The following is a 16,843-nucleotide window of genomic DNA, read 5'->3' as shown; positions in this document are numbered from 1 at the left end:
TGAGGGCAGGATCCACGTCCGGTTCTTTGTTCCTTTGACAAATATTCCTGCTAGACAGTGTATATAGGATAAAAGATGAAAAACAACGCTGTCCCTACCATTTACTGAGCAATTACTATGTGCCTAGACTATGCCAAGTCTCCGTACATTGCCTCACCGATCACTGCTCACAGCAGCCCCAGGAGAGTAGGTATGTATATTATCCCCATTATCAAAATGGAGTTTCAGAGAGATGAAGTAACTTGCCCAAGGTCTCATCGCTAATAGGTAATGGGACTGAGATTTAAACTCATTTTGTTCCGATCGATCAGCAAGTCCTGTTCTTAAGGCCTGCCTGGCTCGCCCGCACCTGGGAACCCTGGGGCCCCTGAGCTGCATGGAGCGGAGCCCCGGGAGACCTTGCGGAAGGCACCCAGAGAGCCCCTGGGGCCATCCTCGAGCCCCTAGCCCCTCCTGTACCCCCAGGCCTGGGAGGAAGGCTGTAACATCTCAATTGCACCAATTGCACCAGACTCCCCCTCCCCCTCCTAAAGTGATTGCTCCTCTGGGGGCGCCGGGAGGGAAGGGGGACACTGGCGGGGAGGTAGGGCCCTGGGCCCTGGTGAGAGTGCCCGCTGCACCCCTTTGTCCTGGGGGGCCCTGACCTCCTGTCAGCCTGAACTGCTTCAGCATCCCCTCTTGGGCCTAGCAAAGCAGAAAGGACTTGGCACCTTCACCTACGGTTCTCTGTGGTCAGAAAGTTTTCTTGGGGTGTGACCTCAAATTTCACTAAGATCTCTGAGGGCCAGGGAGGGGCCCTCAGGGCCAATCAGATTCCCTTCTCAGTGTCAGGGTTGACTCCTCAGAACTGGACACTTGGATCTCTTCTCAGATTCCTTTTCCACAAACACCAACCCTAAAGAAACAGGACTAGCTGACATGGAGCCGAGACACAAACACGCTGTCTTTCCAGCTCCGCCTCCCAGATCCAGCTCCTGGGGCCTCACTGCCTGGGGTGTGGGATAGGAGACTAGCTCAGGCACCCCTCCTCCTCTGTGTGTGACCCTTGGAGCCTGCAAACTAGAGCCCTGGCTGTCTGTGTTACCCTCAGAGCCCGGACCCGGGCCACACAGATCCTGCCATTACTGATTAAGAAAGCGCCCTTATTTGGGGGCCGTTTGCGTGCTGCCAGAGCCTGACACATATGTATGCATGTGCTCATTTCCTGACAACACCCTTTCCATTTTCTGGGTAGGAGTCAGGTGCTAAAAGTGCCTCCCTGTTCCCGGGGAGAATATCAGGGATGCACACGGCCCTGGATGGTGCTGACTGCTCTTTGGAGGGTGTTCTGGGGAAGCTGCGCCACACACTGCTGCCCCTGTTCTGAGCAGGGCTGGCTGTGGTCCAGCAGGAGGGGGAGTAGGCCCTGTCCCAAAACTGCTGATCTGGAGGACCTGAGGGGAGCTGGTCCCTGAGGGAACTTGACTGTTCCTCCTCCCTGATGGGGTCAGGGGTGTCTTTGCAGCCGGGCCTGGGAGGCAGAGGCAGGGGTCGCCATGACCCGTGACCTGCAGGGACCACTGGGCTGTGTGGGAGAGTGGCAGTGGCCAGTCCAGGGACCTCTGCAGCTGACTCAGTCACTCTCACACACACATCACACTCTACTGCCACCCATCCAATCATAAAGGCTGATACACAAGCTCGCCTTTGTCACACACACTCTTCCATCCACACACGTGTGCACATGCCCACAAATACGCGTTTACATATGCATACACACACTGGTGTACATATCTTAATAATTGCCACTGTTTACTGAGTTTTCACTGTGTGCCAGGCACGATGTGAACACATGACATGGATTCTCATTTTCCATTCTCACAACAACCACACGGATCCCATTTTACCAGTGAAGAAACTGAGGATCAGAGAGGTGAGGTATCTTACTCAAGGTCACACAGCAGCAAAGTGAAGTTAGAATCAGAATCCAGGTCTAGCTCCAAAGTTAACAATCACACCTTACACAGGAGTGCACACACACACAGAAACTTCTGCCGGCTGGGGAGGGGTGCTGTAGAGCAGCCTCTCCCACCAAGGGGGTAGAGCACAGGCTACAGGCCCACTAGCAGGCTTCAAAGCCTGGGAGGGAAGAGGAGGGCAGAGTTTCCATTAGCTCAGTGCCTCACAGGGCTAACAGAGGACCTTCCGGTCTCTGCATTGGATGCTGCCCAGAGAAGAGGCACTTGGGATTTGGACTTAAATTAAACTCTTCCAGCTCTGTCACTTACTATGTGACCTTGGAGAAAGTGTCGTCCCCTCTCTGAGCCTGAGGATCTTCACCTATGAAATAAGGAGTATGGTGTCTACCCTCCAAAGCTGGATGTGAAGTTAAAATAAAATACCACAGCTGCCTGGATAACTCTAACAAACACCACATCCTTTACATGTGCATAATTACATAATGATAAAATGACAGCAATTACATGCATAATTTATACCTCACGGTGACTCTGTGAGGTGCGGGTAGCATCATTTAACGGATGAGGAAACTGAGATCTAGAGAAATGAACCAATCTGCCTGAGGTCACCTGGGGAGCCAGATTTGGAGCCAGGAGAGAAGGAAGACACCTGCCCACCGCCTGCCTCTGCCCTCTCTGGCAGGGCCTGTGTGCCCGGGCAGCTCCACCACAGAAAGCCCACTTGGGAGAGCAAGCATTAGCGGGAGGAGGACAGGAAGGCTCATGTGGGGGAAATGGAGCTGGTGGCTTTCTTTTTACCTTGAACTTCTCTGCAAGGGCAGAAAGCATGGGCTGTTCAGGAAACCCTCTGCCCTCTGAGATCACAAGCTGGGGGGAGAAGTCTCACTTAGGAAGAGGGTGTACAGAGTGAGGACAGCTTCCCCTTCCTCTGGTGGCTGCAGGGCCGCCTGGGTGGGAGACCCCCTTAGGGAAGTGCCCTGCAGAGCTCGGTTTGAATCCCACCTCTACCACCTGCCAAAGTGACCTTCGACAGCTCACTCCCCTCTCTGAGCCTGTTTCCTCCTTTGCATATTGGAATTAATGATGCTTTACCTTGTGGGCTTTAAATGAAATAATGTGAACAGCTTGCTCCAGTCCCTGCCATCTGTAGCAACTCAGTAAATGGAAGTTGTTTTATTTATTATCCAGGGGCCAAGTGTCCCCTCTCTATGGAGCACATCCCTCCCCACCTTCCCCCTGTCCCCAAGTCAGGGAAATAACCAAGGAAGTGGAGGCAGGAAGAAGGGACCAGTGGTCTCCTCCATGTTTACTGAGGTCACCTGCCCCAAACGCCAGTCCTCTGTTTCTGGAAGCTGGAAGACATGAGTTCCCGACTGTCCCAGGAACCACATCCAGGCCAGAGAATGGAATTTAGAAAGGAGGGCAGCCTCAGGAGCCCCCCAGCCCCACCCCCAACCCTACCCCAGGAAAAGCAGTGGCGAACTGGGACCTCCCACAGCCCTGTCTGTCTTCCTAGGTCTTGTCCCTGGGAGACAGAGGGATAGACAGGGGCCATCCTTTGGGAGCCAGAGCTTCCCCCCACTCTGCCCCATACTAACGGCACCTCGGAGCCCCTGCAAATGGGTAGCTCACTCCACCCTGCTCTGTCCCCACCCACCTCGTCCTCCACAATCTCTTGCAGAAGGAGGTTGACCCCTGCCCTCTAGTTGTCCCAGTGTCCCACAGGAAAGCTCATCATGGTGCATACAAGGACACAGGCACCGGGAGAGGAAGCAGCTTGCCCAAGGCCACCCCCTCCTGCGCCTTCTCTTCTCTCTTCACCCCTAAGAAATGCCCAGGATGGAGACTGGAAGGGATGTCCTTGCCTAGTTTGTCCGGTGCAGAAACTGAAGTACACAGGAGGGCTGGTTTGCCCGAGGCCGCGCAGCCAACCAGCTAACACGCTTGAACCCGTGCCTCCTGGCTGCAAGCCCCAGGGAGATTTTAGGTGAAAGCACCTGGAAAGGCAGTGTCCTTGCTTATTGTTATGTAATTAAAAACTTGTGGGTAGGTGGTTAGGACGTCAGACTAGCGTTGGGTCCCAGCTGCGCCACTGGTTCTGTGATCTCAGGCAGGTGAGGGTACTGTCCTGTGCCTTGTTTTCCCACCTGTGAAAGGGGCCGATGGGAGGGTTACCTGAGGCCCTGCCTCTGCACTCTTCCTCCTTGAAAGCATCCTGTGAGTGAAGAGTTTTGGACAGCCTTGTCCGGTGAGGTGGCAGGGGGCTAGAGATGCCAGTTTGCTTTATCTAAGGTGTTCCGGAGAAGTGCATGGGGAGCCCGTGAGGGACTCTGCCCAGCAGCCGCTAACCTCAGCTTCCCAGGGTCTGGCAGCTCCAGGTGTGTGGTTATATCAGAGCTGCCTGCCTGTCAGGTGTGGCTTCCACAACACTCCAAGAGGGGGGCTCTGCATGTCCAGGGGCAGCACTGGACATACAGGAGAGAAAAGGGCCAGGTGGGGCCCCTGCTTTCCACCTGCCCTGTTCAGACCCTCCCTCCACATGCAGCGCCCTGGACTGTGAGCCACTGGGTTGCCCTCAGCCGCAGGAAGGAAATAGAGTGTCTGTGGGGTCTTGATGGTCCCTGACAGCATTCTCAATATCACCCGTAAACTTAGCAAAGCACCTGTGCCATGTTTTGGCCACCAAGACAGCTCTGCTACTGTCCTTGTAAGCCCACAAGTCTTACAGGGACAAAGAATATTGCAAGTCAGACAGGCCTGGGTTCAGCTGACCTTCAGCAAGCCACTTCATCTCAACGTCAGCGTCCTCAGCAGGATGGGCCTATTGCTATATGGACCCCCAGAGAGGACTAACTGAGATTATGTGGCGAAAGCTCCTGGGACCTCGCCCGGCACAGAGCGGCCGCGTTACCCGCGGGCGAGGGGCCAGCAGGAGGCAGGGGGTGAATGCGGCCGCTTCTGTCTTTTCAGTGGCTCCAACAGGAGCTGGGGCTGGACCATGGCCGGGAGCAGCAGCATCCTGGCGGAGTTTGGATCCCTGCACTTGGAGTTCTTACACCTCACTGAGCTCTCTGGCAACCAGGTCTTTGCTGAAAAGGCAAGTCTTCTCCCTGCTCCCTCCCAGACAGCCCCTCCGCCTTCTCCCCAGAGAGCAGAGGGTGGGTACTCAGCCCTGTGGGCCGCAGGAAAGTGGTTCACAGATCAGCAGGAGGGTGTGTGGGGAACCCAGAGCCCTGCTAACAGTCACTTGTGGAAGACCTGATTGTACCCAGTCCCAGGTGGCAGGGAAGGCGAGGGCGGGCAGTCGGAATCCTACGGCGGGCAGGAAGAGACAGGAGAAGGTTCTCACGGACATGTGTCAGCTCCGTGGCAACCACACATATGTGAATCTGCAGAAAGTACACCAGCTGAAATCTAGGTACCAGCTCACATGGCAGGAATGGGAATGGGCCAGCTGGTGCAAAAGTCCCCTTTCCAGAGACCTTTAACTTTTTCATGGGAGATCTGCCTGGCTTTTCCTTCCAGATGCCCGTCTAGCTCAGTCAGCAGGCTGGCAAAGCATTTCCACTCGACAGCAGAGGCACATCTGTTCCTTCTCACTGACACGGGGCTGGCTGAGGCCCCAGGGCTGCTGAGAGGTAGCATCCACGCTGTCGTCCATTCCGACAGCTCCCCGCTCCTCTGTGAGGCCGCCAGGAGGAGCAGTTTCTCCGTGTGGCAGCCGTGGCAGTCCCACTGTCTAGAAGTGTCTCCGTGGGTCTGATCCTAAGCCCAAAGAAGGGAAGTGTACACACACCACCCTCAGATGACACTCAGGCTCCATCAGCAGTTGTCCCTTCCTGAGTCCTGCCCAGGGACATGAAGCCTGCCCTCCAGGAGGAATCCTGTGGAGGGTCCCACTCCCAAAGCCTTCTGTGCCCCTAATGTTAGCCTCTCAGAACGCCAGGGGGCTGGAAGCTCCTAGATCCACTCTGCACCCAGTGGCTCCACAGTGTTGTGTCAGCCATCCAGCCTCAGAGCATCACCCGGCTCACCTGTGAGGAAACAGATCGCTGGGCTTTGCCCCAGGCCCAGGCATCTGCATTTTTAATACGTACTCGTGAACTTTTGATGCCAGGTTTGAGACCTCTACCCATTCAGTGTGGGAATCCACCCATGCATTCTTGAGAAAACACTCAAGAAAACATTTCAGCTCCTTGATCATTTCCTCCGCAGTGGGGCTCACTACCACCCATAAACAGCCCGCAGCGTTGTCAGACCTTATATGGAGAGGACCCCGCCTCCTTGACACTCCACCTTGAAAGTTCCTGCGATCAATTTAATCCCACTTCTCGATGAATCTTATTTGCTGATCCTTTTTCCCACCTTCACACCCTCCCTGTTTCCATTGCTCTTTTTTTAAAAAAATATTTTATTCTTTATTGATTTTGGAGAGAGAGGAGGCAGAGGGAGAGAGAAACATCGATTAGAGAGAACATCGACCAGCCACCTCCTGCATGTCCCCCACTGGGCATCAGACCCACAACCTGGGCATGTGCCCTGACCAGGAATCAAACTGGTGACCTCTTGGTGCCTGGGTCGATGCTCAACCACTGAGCCACACTGGCCGGGCTGTTTCCACTGCTCTTGAGCCAGTTCCTCTAGAAGACTGTGGCCAGCTCAGAATGGAGAGAGATGAGGAGCTTGCTCGAGTCCCTGGCTAGTTTGGAGCTAATAGTTGCCTCTACCTGAGCACCTACTATGTGCTGGGCACCTTATACTGTCTCTAACCCTCCGACAGCCCTAGGAGGTAGGTCTTCCTATCATCCCCATTTTACAGAGGAGGAAACTGAGACTCAGAGGCTCAGTCACTTGTCCTGGATCATCCATCTGGGAAGTGATAAAGTCAGGATTCGAACCCAGGACTTCTTGTCTCTGAAGCCCCTGCTCTTTCATGAGCAGGTTGGTACAGCAGGCTTCAGGCTTTCCCCCCAGAGTCCCCCGCCTCTCTCTCCACATTTACATTCTCCAGCTATTTTCATCCCCCAGTCATGCCTCCCACAGAGGCGATTATTGGCAGTCAACAAATTGGCCCAAATTCTAGAAGCGCCCGCACCCTGCGGGGGAGCTAATTTAGCCTGCTTCACTGCTTACCACCAGGACGGTCAAGAATAAGTCAGGTACAAGCACATTCCTGTCCCCCATAATGGACCGCGTTAACATAAATGGGTATGAAATCTGGTGGCAGAGCAAACGCTGTCCCCTGGAAAGAAAGGTCTGACGGCTGAAAGGCCGCTTTCCCTGCCCCTCGCCTTGTGGATAAACCTGTGACCCTGATGGCGTCTGGTCCTGGGCCTTCGTCTCCCGGCAGGGTCTGCACTGGGGCGATTTCATGTATTGCCAGAGTGCAGACCCTGAGGGGATAAAGCCTTCCCACTTTTATAACCCAAAGTGCCCTTGCCCTTGGTATCCCCAAAGGTTGCAGATCTAGCTTCCTCTTGCTCAGGTGGGGCAGCCTCTGCTACCTGCTGCTGCTCCGTCCCCGCCCCGGTCCATGTGGGACCCAGGGGCTGCTCCATTGGTCAGATAAAACCTGACTCTTGTCCTGGCCCTGCCACTTACGCACTGCGTAACCATGGGCAAGTCGCTGAACCTCTCTGGGATGCGGGTGTCTGGTCTGTTAAACTGAGATAATGATACCACACAGGTTGTTCAAATGGCTGGAGATAATGTATAGAACAGGTCCGGCTCGGGAGCTGAGAAGCGTTATCAGCTGCTGTTATTAGACCCGGAGGGCCTGTGCGGGCATGGGGTTATGGGGAGCCCAGGCCTCTCCTCGGAATGGTTCCTACAGAGGTTGAACCACATGAAATTGCCAATATTTGACCATTTCTGACCTATTAAAAAGGCAGATTTACATAGCACTTACAGAACAGCTACTATCCCTTATTCAGTCAGTGGTTCTCAACCTTCCTAATGCAGCGGCCCTTCCATACAGGTCCTCATGTCGTATGTGGGTGTATCTGCGTGTGGGCGGACCCGCCTGGAGACAGACAGAGGAGCGGTGTCTCGGTTCCTACGACCATCGGAAATATGTTTTCCAATGGTCTTAGGCGACCCCTGTTCTCAGGTTGAGAACCGCTGCCTTATACAAATCCCTCCTCCTAAAAATACTCCCCCCAAAAAGCAACAGGCAATGAGGAAGGGGTGAGGTGAGAGTGGGGGTAGGGAGCCTGGCAGAGCCCAGGCAGAGCGGTCAGTGCAGAGACAATGGGTCAGGCCCCTGTGGCCCTGTCCTGCGGCGCCGCACATGGGCACACGGGCAGGGTCATCCCCCAGCTTCGGCTTGGAACCTGCAGTTGGTCCTACAGCTCTCCCTTTCTGCCTCCTCGGAACGGTTGCCTCGGTCCTCGGCGGGCTGGGAGCAGGCTGGCTTCTCCAGAAACGTGAAGGTGCACCTGGTGTCCATCTCTCGGCAGGTCAGGCACATCCGGAAAGTCCTCAGGAAGATCGAGAAGCCATTCGGCCTCTACCCCAACTTCATCAGTCCAGTGAGTGGGAACTGGATGCAACGTGAGTACAGAGATACGCTGCCCCTGCAGCCGGCTCTGGCCAGCTTCCCTCACGGCCCCGTGCAGGGCACACACCAGTGAGTCACTGCTCAGTGCGCCTGGATACCCCAGGCAGCTTGGGGGTTCTCACTCTGGTCGTCTTTGCTGTGGCGAGATGAGGTGGTCCAGTAAGGCCCTGTGCCCCTCACGCTCGCTGCTCCAGCGCCATCGCGCCGAGGCCTGCTTCTTCATCCCCCACCCTTCCAGAGGTGTTCCTCTCCTAGCCCCTTTGATCTGCTTCGTCACCTCCAACTTTAGATTTTAAAAAGAATTACATCAGAATCTAACTCATACGGCAATATAAAAACCATGAGTTCACTGCTGCCTTTTACCCGCCAGGATCAGTCAGGATTTGCTGCTGTTCTCTGTTCAGAGGCTTGATTTCCAACCAGATGGTTGTTGGTCAACTGGTTGTCTGTGGAGCTTCAGCCACAGCCCCCGGCTTCACCCACTGAAACAGAATGGGGTTTGGGGGGGTGCTCAATCAGAAGAGAGTTGAGAAGACTCCCAGGTCCCTGGCATTGCACCCCTGCTAAGAAGCCCTCCTGACCAAGGCCCTGTCATGTAGTCATAGCACAGACTGGTTCCGTGGCCCTGCTCTCAGCGCTTCCCAGAACCCCTGGCTCACTGCCTCTGCCCAAACGAGGACCCCTCTCCCTCCCCAGCCCCTTCTACCCCCAGCTGTTAAGACATCAGTAAGGGCTTGGGGCAAAGTCCACAGGAGTTGAATTACTGCATGGCTGAGGGGAGGGGTCATTTTATCTCTTTGAGCCTTGGTTTCCTCTCCTGCAAAATGGGAGAAGAACTTGAGATGTTTTGTTTGTGTAGGGTGGAGGGGTGTGGAGAAACGGTCAAAGCTGCAGGAAACAGATATTTTCGTTCATCTGCCAGAATTGTCCCAAAAGGAAAGAGCGCCCATCTGAGAGTGCAGCCAAGGCCTGGCAGGGAGGTGTGGACACTGCGGAGGCCTTGTCCTTCCAACCCCATCCTCCATGATCTGCAAGTGCAGGGGGCCCAGAAAGTTCCGCCCAGGACTTTTTCCTGGTGATGACCTTACTCCCAAGTGGCCACCTGCAAAACCACTTATAGAAATGCAAAGTATTTTTAACCAAACATGCTGTGAAACCCAAAAGTGTGGAAGAAAATGAAGGTCTGAATTACAGATTATGGCCAGAGGAAGAGACAGTTCAGTAACAGTTACTGTTTTTAATTGCAAGGGCTGACTGGGCGGAGATAAACTACCCTGCTGCTGGCCCTAGCAGCTCCAGGACAATGCAGCAAAACCCATAAAAAGGAGAGGGGTGTGGCTTCCGGTCTGAACAGCTACCTTGGCAAATTACAGAGGAGCCCTCACCGAGAAGCATAATTTTCTTTTCAGGCTGCGCCAGGGTCACAGGGCTGGGCAAAGTGGGTCACATGTGAAAAATTGTTTCATATTAAAATACGAATCCGTGGCCTGTTAAAGAGCAGAGAGTTACAAAGCCCTGTTCATCTGGGCATCTGCTGTCCTCCTTCCCTGGCTTTGGCGCCTGGGGTTATCTCAGGTTTTCACGGGGGTGGTTTTTTGTGATTGTGTATTTTTCCAGATGATAACATTCCCAATTTGCATAAGCTAAGTGTGTTCACATTCTCTTCTCTCCTTGAATCCTCTGTTTAGCCCATTTGCAACCACAGCAATTGTAGCTTAGAGAGGCGAAGGAGGAACTGGGGTGCTCTTGGCTGCTCCCCATTCCTGCGTGAAGCTGAGCTTCAGAGCAACAGGGGACACCAAGACCTTCTGCCGCTAGAACCTCACAGCCAGGAGGAGCCCCCAGGCTGCTGCTGCCACCGAGCATGGATGAGAGCTGAGAGAGCTGCCACCGCTCAGTCTGGCCCCCGGGGGGACTTGTCCTCCTTGTCCGTGGCCTGAATCCCACTTCCCTCGGGGAAGGAAGTGGCAGGTCTAGACTCGTCCAGATGGGGACGTGAGCTGCCCACCCACCGCAGCCGGGCGGCCTCCCCCGGCGCATGCTCCGACTCTGGGCCGATTTCCCGGCTTGTAGGGTGGCTGCTCCTGCTGCCAGGTGTGGTGAGGGGTCGACAGGCTCAGGAAGCAGCAGAGCTCATCTCTGCTCTAGGCCCATGGACACCAGCTCCTGCTCCCCCTTTAAAAGCATTTTGCATTGGAAGACTGAGGCCCCCAGGGGAAATGGCTTGCCCCCAGCTAACAGCAGGTCCGGCTTCTGATTCCCACTCCTGCGCTTGTCCCAGCACACCACACACACAGCGGCTGGAAAGCAGTGGGACCTGCACGTGAGAATTGTGCACTTCAGTCACGGTCCCCTGAGAGACTATACACACCCCCTAAAGGGTGTCAGGTCTCAATTGCCTGTGGAACTCCTGGTGACTGGCTCCCTCTCCTACACACTCCTGCCAGGTGAAGCCCTCAGCCACATCACACACACACACTACACTCGTATGACCACCTTGGCTGTGTTTTCAGTGGTTAGCGCATTGGCCCATACACCTGAGAGTCTCAGGTTCAATTCCCAATCAAGGGCACACACCTGGTTTGCAGGTTTGCTCTCTGGCCCCTGTTGGGGCACATGCAGGAGGCAACCAATCAATGTCACTCTCACACTGATGCTTCTCTCTCTCTCTCGCTCTCTCTCTCTCTCTTTCTCCCCCTCTCGCTTGCTCTCTCCCCCTCCCTCCCACTCTCTCTAAGAAATGATGGAAAAATATCCTCAGGTGAGGATTAAATACTTAAATAAAGTCATATGATAAAGTCCAAACTCTTGCCCTGGCTGGTTTGGCTCAGCAGTTAGAGCGTTGGCCTGCGTACCAGAGAGTCCTGGGTTTGGTTGCTGCTAGGGGCACGTACCCCAAACAATAAAAAGTCCAGCCCTGGCCGGTTTTGCTCAGTGGTTAGAGCGTTGGCCCGCAGTCCAGAGAGACCCAGGTTCAATTCCTGCTAAGGGCACGTACCTCGGTTGCAGTTTGTCCCCAGCCCTGGTTGGGTTGTGCGGGTGGCAACCAATCGATGTGTCCCTTTCACGTCGATGTTTCTCTCTCTCTCTCTCCCTCTCCCTCCCTCCCACTCTATCTGAACAAAACACGGAAAAATGTGCTCGGGTGAGGATAAAAAAAAAAGTCAAACTCTTTGGCTTGGCATTTGAGGCCCTTCCCAGCACAGCTCAAAACTATCTTCCTTTCATTTGTTCAGGGCAAATATGCTGGACATAAAATGTGAACCCTACACAGTCCCTGTCCACAAAGAGCCCAGCCTCGCTGGGGAGGCAGCCCCACAAACAGATTCTTACAACAGCATAGGGACAGCCACTGAGCGCTTTGTTGGGCCAGGTGTGGGGTGCGCCTTGCCTCACTCACACCTCATGGTCACCCTGCAGGAGGGATCGTGAGCACGCTGGGGAAAGCCCTTCTGAGGAGAAGCCTATCAGCCACGCAAGGTGGGGAAGGTACTCTTGGTGGAGGGTGGAGGGGTAGTCACAGGTGAGAAATAACCTGGGGCAGGTGGGAGCTGGGAGTGTTTGGCAGAGAAAACAGTGAGGGGAGGCAGGGCCAGGAGATGAGTATGGAGATGGCAGTGCCCCTATCTGCGTGCCTGTGAGCCAGGCCTCCTCCTTTGGGCTGTGAGCTGTTAGTGGGCTCTCGGCGGAGGCTGACTCAGTTTGATTTACAGCCTCCCCCACAACCCTGCCTGCACAGACCTCCTGCTCCCACCATGGACATGCCATCATCATGCTGGGCCTGGCACACCCCCGCCCCTCCCTGTGTGTTTGCCCAAGCTGTGCCCTACACCTAGGAATCGGGGGTGAGGGGTACACTGGGCTGGTTCTCTTCCCTCTTCACTAGCAAAGTCCAGCCCATACTGACCCCCTCCCACTCCTCAAGGCCCAGGCTTTATCTGATCTGTCCAATTTTTGCAAGTGTTCGTTTCTTTCCTGAAACCTTGCTGGCCAGGATTTGCTATGGAGGGGGCCAGAAGGGCTGGTTTACTGTGGTGGCCTCTCTCCAGCCCCCTTTCCCAGTCCCCATCTGTCTTCACCCTCCGACTTCTGGTCCTTCTCTCTTTGCACTTGTCCTGTCTCTGTGTGTCTTCTGTTCTCTGCTCAACTGTGTAAAAGCTGCAGAAAGTGAGCGTTGTCCCAGCTCGGTGGTCTCAGATGAGCTATTTAGGCTCACTCTCATTTTTCCCATCTGGGAAATGGGGTTGATAGGGCTCACCTTGCAAGATTCTTGGGAAGATTGTTATAAATAATATAGTAAAGCTTCTAGCCCACCGTGGACCCAATAAATGGTAGCTGTTGGTGTATTCTCTATTTCTCCTCTCCCCCCCCCATTTTCCCTCTTTTTCTACCCCCTTTCTGAAAAGAACCTGAAAATATTTTTTCTATTCTCCCCCACCCTACCTTACCATCCCCCATGTTCCCCTTTCTCTGTCTCTCTGCTTAAGTGAAGCATAACGGAACTGACTTTGCTCTTTGTTATATCATTAAATGCCTTGATGTTTCCCATTGTTAATTTTTAAAGCATGCGAGTGTTTTCCATGTCTTGTTTCTATGGTTAAGTGCTCCTTGGTCAACGTGTCTTTCTCCCAGGACAGCCTTGGGTAGAGATGCCTCCTAATTCAACCACAACCTGGAGGTCCTGCTCTGTGGGGACTCCTGGCGGGTGCCACTAGGCAGAGGGGGGTCCACAACCCCAGTTGTCCTCCCCTGCTCCTTTGAACTCTGTTTATCCCAATTTGCTAAATTTAAACTCAGTTTTTCCAGGATGACTCTGTACTCTGACCAGCAAAATTAAGCCTCTCCTTCCTCCTTTTCTTGGCCTTTTATGAACCTGCCCAACATTAATTACCATGTTTGTCACCAAGTAATAAAAAATCTCAACTCCCTGCCACCAGATTATCTTTTTAAAGAAATGCAACTCATTTACAGTTAATAACCAGAGGCCCTGCTGTCCTCAGCCTGCTAAGGCGACATGATTTATAGCACCTGGCTGAGCCCATGCACCTCTGTGCAGGACCATTGCGCTCAAGATGGCCTGGCTCCCCCCGCGTCACAGGCTGTGTCTTTCTCTCAGACTCCGTTCCGGGCTTGGTGGCTGCTGATGAAATGCTCGCTCGGCACCCGCACGCGGCGCCCGGGCCACCGAGGCCAGTGGGCAGGATGTGCGCTCCGTCAGCCCTGCCGGCGGCCTCGGCAGATGGAGATAATGTTCTGTCCTCTTTCCCTTCACAGACCACGTCTCGGTTGGAGGACTCGGGGACAGTTTTTATGAATATTTGATTAAATCCTGGTTGATGTCGGCCAAGACAGATATGGAGGCTAAAGATATGTACTACGAAGCCTTGAAGGTAAGACAGGCACCTGCCTCTTCCCGGGTGGGCGGGCGGTCATTTGCCACTGGCGCACACACAGGCCCCTGAGTGCCAGGGCCTTGCTCCCCCCTCTCCCTAGTGAGCTGGCCAGAACCACAGACAGTTCCCTCCCCAGTCAGTCACTTTGCACATAAATCTCCTCAAACACCTTGAAATTAGGGCCATGTTAGCATCCTTGTTTCACAGATATAAAAAAAAACCCAAGCTCAGCCTGGCCAGTTTGGCTCAGTGGATTGAGTGTTGTCCCATGGACTGAACGGTCCTGGTTCTATTCTGGGTCAGGGTACATGCCCAGTTGCAGGCTCGCTCCCCAGTAGGGGGCATACAGGAGGCAGCTGATCGATGTTTCTCTCGCACGTCAATGTTTCTATCTCTCTCTCCCTCTCTCTAAAAAATCAATTAAACCATTAAAAGAAAACAAAAAACAAAACTCAAGCTCAAGGAGTTCATGAAGTCATTTGTCTGAGTTCCCACAGGAAGCAGCAGGCAGTTTGATTCAGAAACCACAGTATCTCTACTTCAGTTGAGTCCCAGCCCAGAACACAGCCAGAGGGTGGGCTGGGAGCCCCCACAGGAGGCTGCCAAAGCAAGATCCTCAGCCATCTTCCTACTGACCCAGAGGTGACAATTACTACATCCAAGCTGGGAGGGGCCTCCATCAGGGGAGCATCCAGTTCTGTTCCTTCTCTTTATGTGGATGAAAACCAGGGCCCAGAGAGGGGGAAGCACTTACTCAAAGCCACACAGCACAGAACTGGCAGAGCTGAGGCTAGAGCAAGGTCATCTGGCTCTGGATAGATGGATGGAATGATGGATGGATCGATGGGTGGGTGGATGGTGTGGAAAGTTTGTTGGCTGGATGAATGAGCACTCACTGCCCTCTGATCACATGAATCTAGCCAGCAATGGTAGTGCTTAGAGGAAGCACACTGAAGCAGGCCTGCAGGGCTATGGACTCTTTAAACTACGGCCTCTATAATGAGTATTCTCTGCCTGGCTCCCAGGCACCAACGCCTCAGCCGTGAAGTGGTTCCTGGGACTCCAGGCCCAGCTCAGCCTGGCTCGGCCCATCCACCCCAAGCTTCTGCAGCTGAGCTCAGCCTGCAGCCAGCAGCCGGTGGCTCTGTCGGATTGGCGGGTTAGCCTTCAGCTGGTGGCAGGTGTGCTGCCTGGCAAGGCCTGCGCCCTTCCTCTTCCCGCTGTTCGCATGCAGTCTGGGCAGCCTAGCTCCCTGCCCTCAGGGCACACTGTAATTGAGGCTTGAGGGAAGCCGTGGCCCTGAATTATTTAAGCAAACTGGGAGCTTTATGGAAACACTTGATTGCAGGAGACAACTGCTTTGCTCCACATTTGATCCCCCGGTAGAAAGCCTGCAGTGTCTCTGGCCCTGAGCAGGGCTGGGCCTGTGGCGAGTTTGGGGCTTTAAAGAATGTTCTGGTGGTTGTCAGCCCTGTTGGCATTTTAAAAGTCACACATTAAAAATCCTGATGGTCAGCCCTGGACAATGTGGCTTAGTTGGTTGGGGTGTCTTCCCATGTGCCAGACGGTTTCAGATTCAATTCCCAGTCAAGGCACATACCTAGATTGAGAGTTCAATCCCCAGTCAGGGTATATTCGAGAGGCAATATTCAATACATATATCTCTCACATCTATGTTTCTGTCTTTCTCCCTTCCTCCCTTTCTAAAAATTAAAAAAAAATTTTTAAATCCCAATGGCCAGTCTGCACCCAACAAGGTTACATCAGAACCTCTGGGGTGGGACCCAAGCAACAACCTGGAAAGCTGCTGGGGTGGGGGGAGGGGCAGTTCCATTGTGCACATTAGACCAAAGTCTGGCAGGGTGGGCAACCCCAGAGGGGCATGGAGAAAGGGCAAGGAGGACAGGGAACCTCTGTCACTCTGGCCTCCTCCAGGCAGGTACCCTTAGTGCCTTGTCCTATTTAGTGCCATTTGACAGATGATGAAACTGAGGCTCAGAAAGGCCCAAGATCACCCTGGCGAGTTCAATTCCCAGACAAAGGCATGTACCTGGGTTGCAGGTTCAATCCCCAGCCCTGGTTGGAGTTGTGTGGGAGGCAGTCAATCAATGTGTCTCTCCCACATTGATGTTTCTGTCTGTTTCTTCCTCCCTTCCACTCTATCTAAAAATCAATGGGAAAATATTCTCAGGTGAGGGTTAACAACAAAAAAGTAAGAAAGGCCCAAGATCACAAGAGTCAAAGCCAGGGCACAAACACAAAGCCAGGGCTGACTTGCCTCCAGGTCCAGTGCTTCTGCCTCCATTTACCAGCTGCCAAATCCCAGAGGAGCCTGGCTACCCAAAGTCCCTCTTGGGAGGGTGCAGATGGGGTAGGGTCCCATCCAGGAGGCGAAGGAGGCCCGAGTCTCTGAATAGCCTCCCAGCCAGCCCAGAAATTAGTCTCATTTTACAGATAAAGAAACAGAGTCTTCAAAAAAGTGAAATAAGTTGCCCAAAGTCACCCAACCCTCAAAATGCAGAGCTGGAGTCAAGCACAGGCCTCTGCCTCTTGGTCAGCTCTTTGCCGTGTCTCTTGCCATGGTTAAAGCCATTTTACCAGTCCATAGCCAGCCTGTGCCGTCTTGTGTTTTGCTGAGAGTTTTTGAAGCCTTTTTTTTATCTTTGCATCAGCTATCTCAGTTTTCTCCTCAAAGAGAGACTGCTTTATCATTTCCTCCTTACCAAAATTACTTAGCTTGGGGTGAACCCCAAATAGAAATAACCTATAGGAGACAGTCTTGAAGATGAAGATTTTCAGCTACCGTGCGAGACTTTCTGGGATCCCTTCCAACCCATGTCTGCTTTCTCTCCCAAGTGTTGAAAACGGGTAACTGAACCAGGTTTCTGCACCCTGGACGAGGCCTGTCACCCCTCCCCTGCACCTGCATGCTC

At 53.7% G+C, this 16,843-nt stretch overlaps 1 protein-coding gene across 1 annotated transcript in view; it reads left to right on the top strand.

Annotated features, from left to right (window-relative positions):
- Positions 1–16,843, top strand: part of MAN1C1 (mannosidase alpha class 1C member 1) — a 133,795-nt gene that overhangs the window by 108,284 nt on the left and 8,668 nt on the right. The window contains exons 6-8 of the mRNA XM_036256875.1: positions 4,929–5,055; positions 8,417–8,510; positions 13,792–13,907. Of these exons, the coding sequence (XP_036112768.1) occupies positions 4,929–5,055; positions 8,417–8,510; positions 13,792–13,907 (337 nt within the window). The remainder of the gene's footprint in view (positions 1–4,928; positions 5,056–8,416; positions 8,511–13,791; positions 13,908–16,843) is intronic.

This window comes from Molossus molossus, unplaced genomic scaffold, assembly GCF_014108415.1.
Source record: "Molossus molossus isolate mMolMol1 unplaced genomic scaffold, mMolMol1.p scaffold_m16_p_12, whole genome shotgun sequence".
Classification (NCBI taxonomy): Eukaryota; Metazoa; Chordata; class Mammalia; order Chiroptera; family Molossidae; genus Molossus; species Molossus molossus.
Note: the sequence above shows the minus strand (reverse complement) of the source record. Positions and strands in the feature narration are given on the sequence as shown.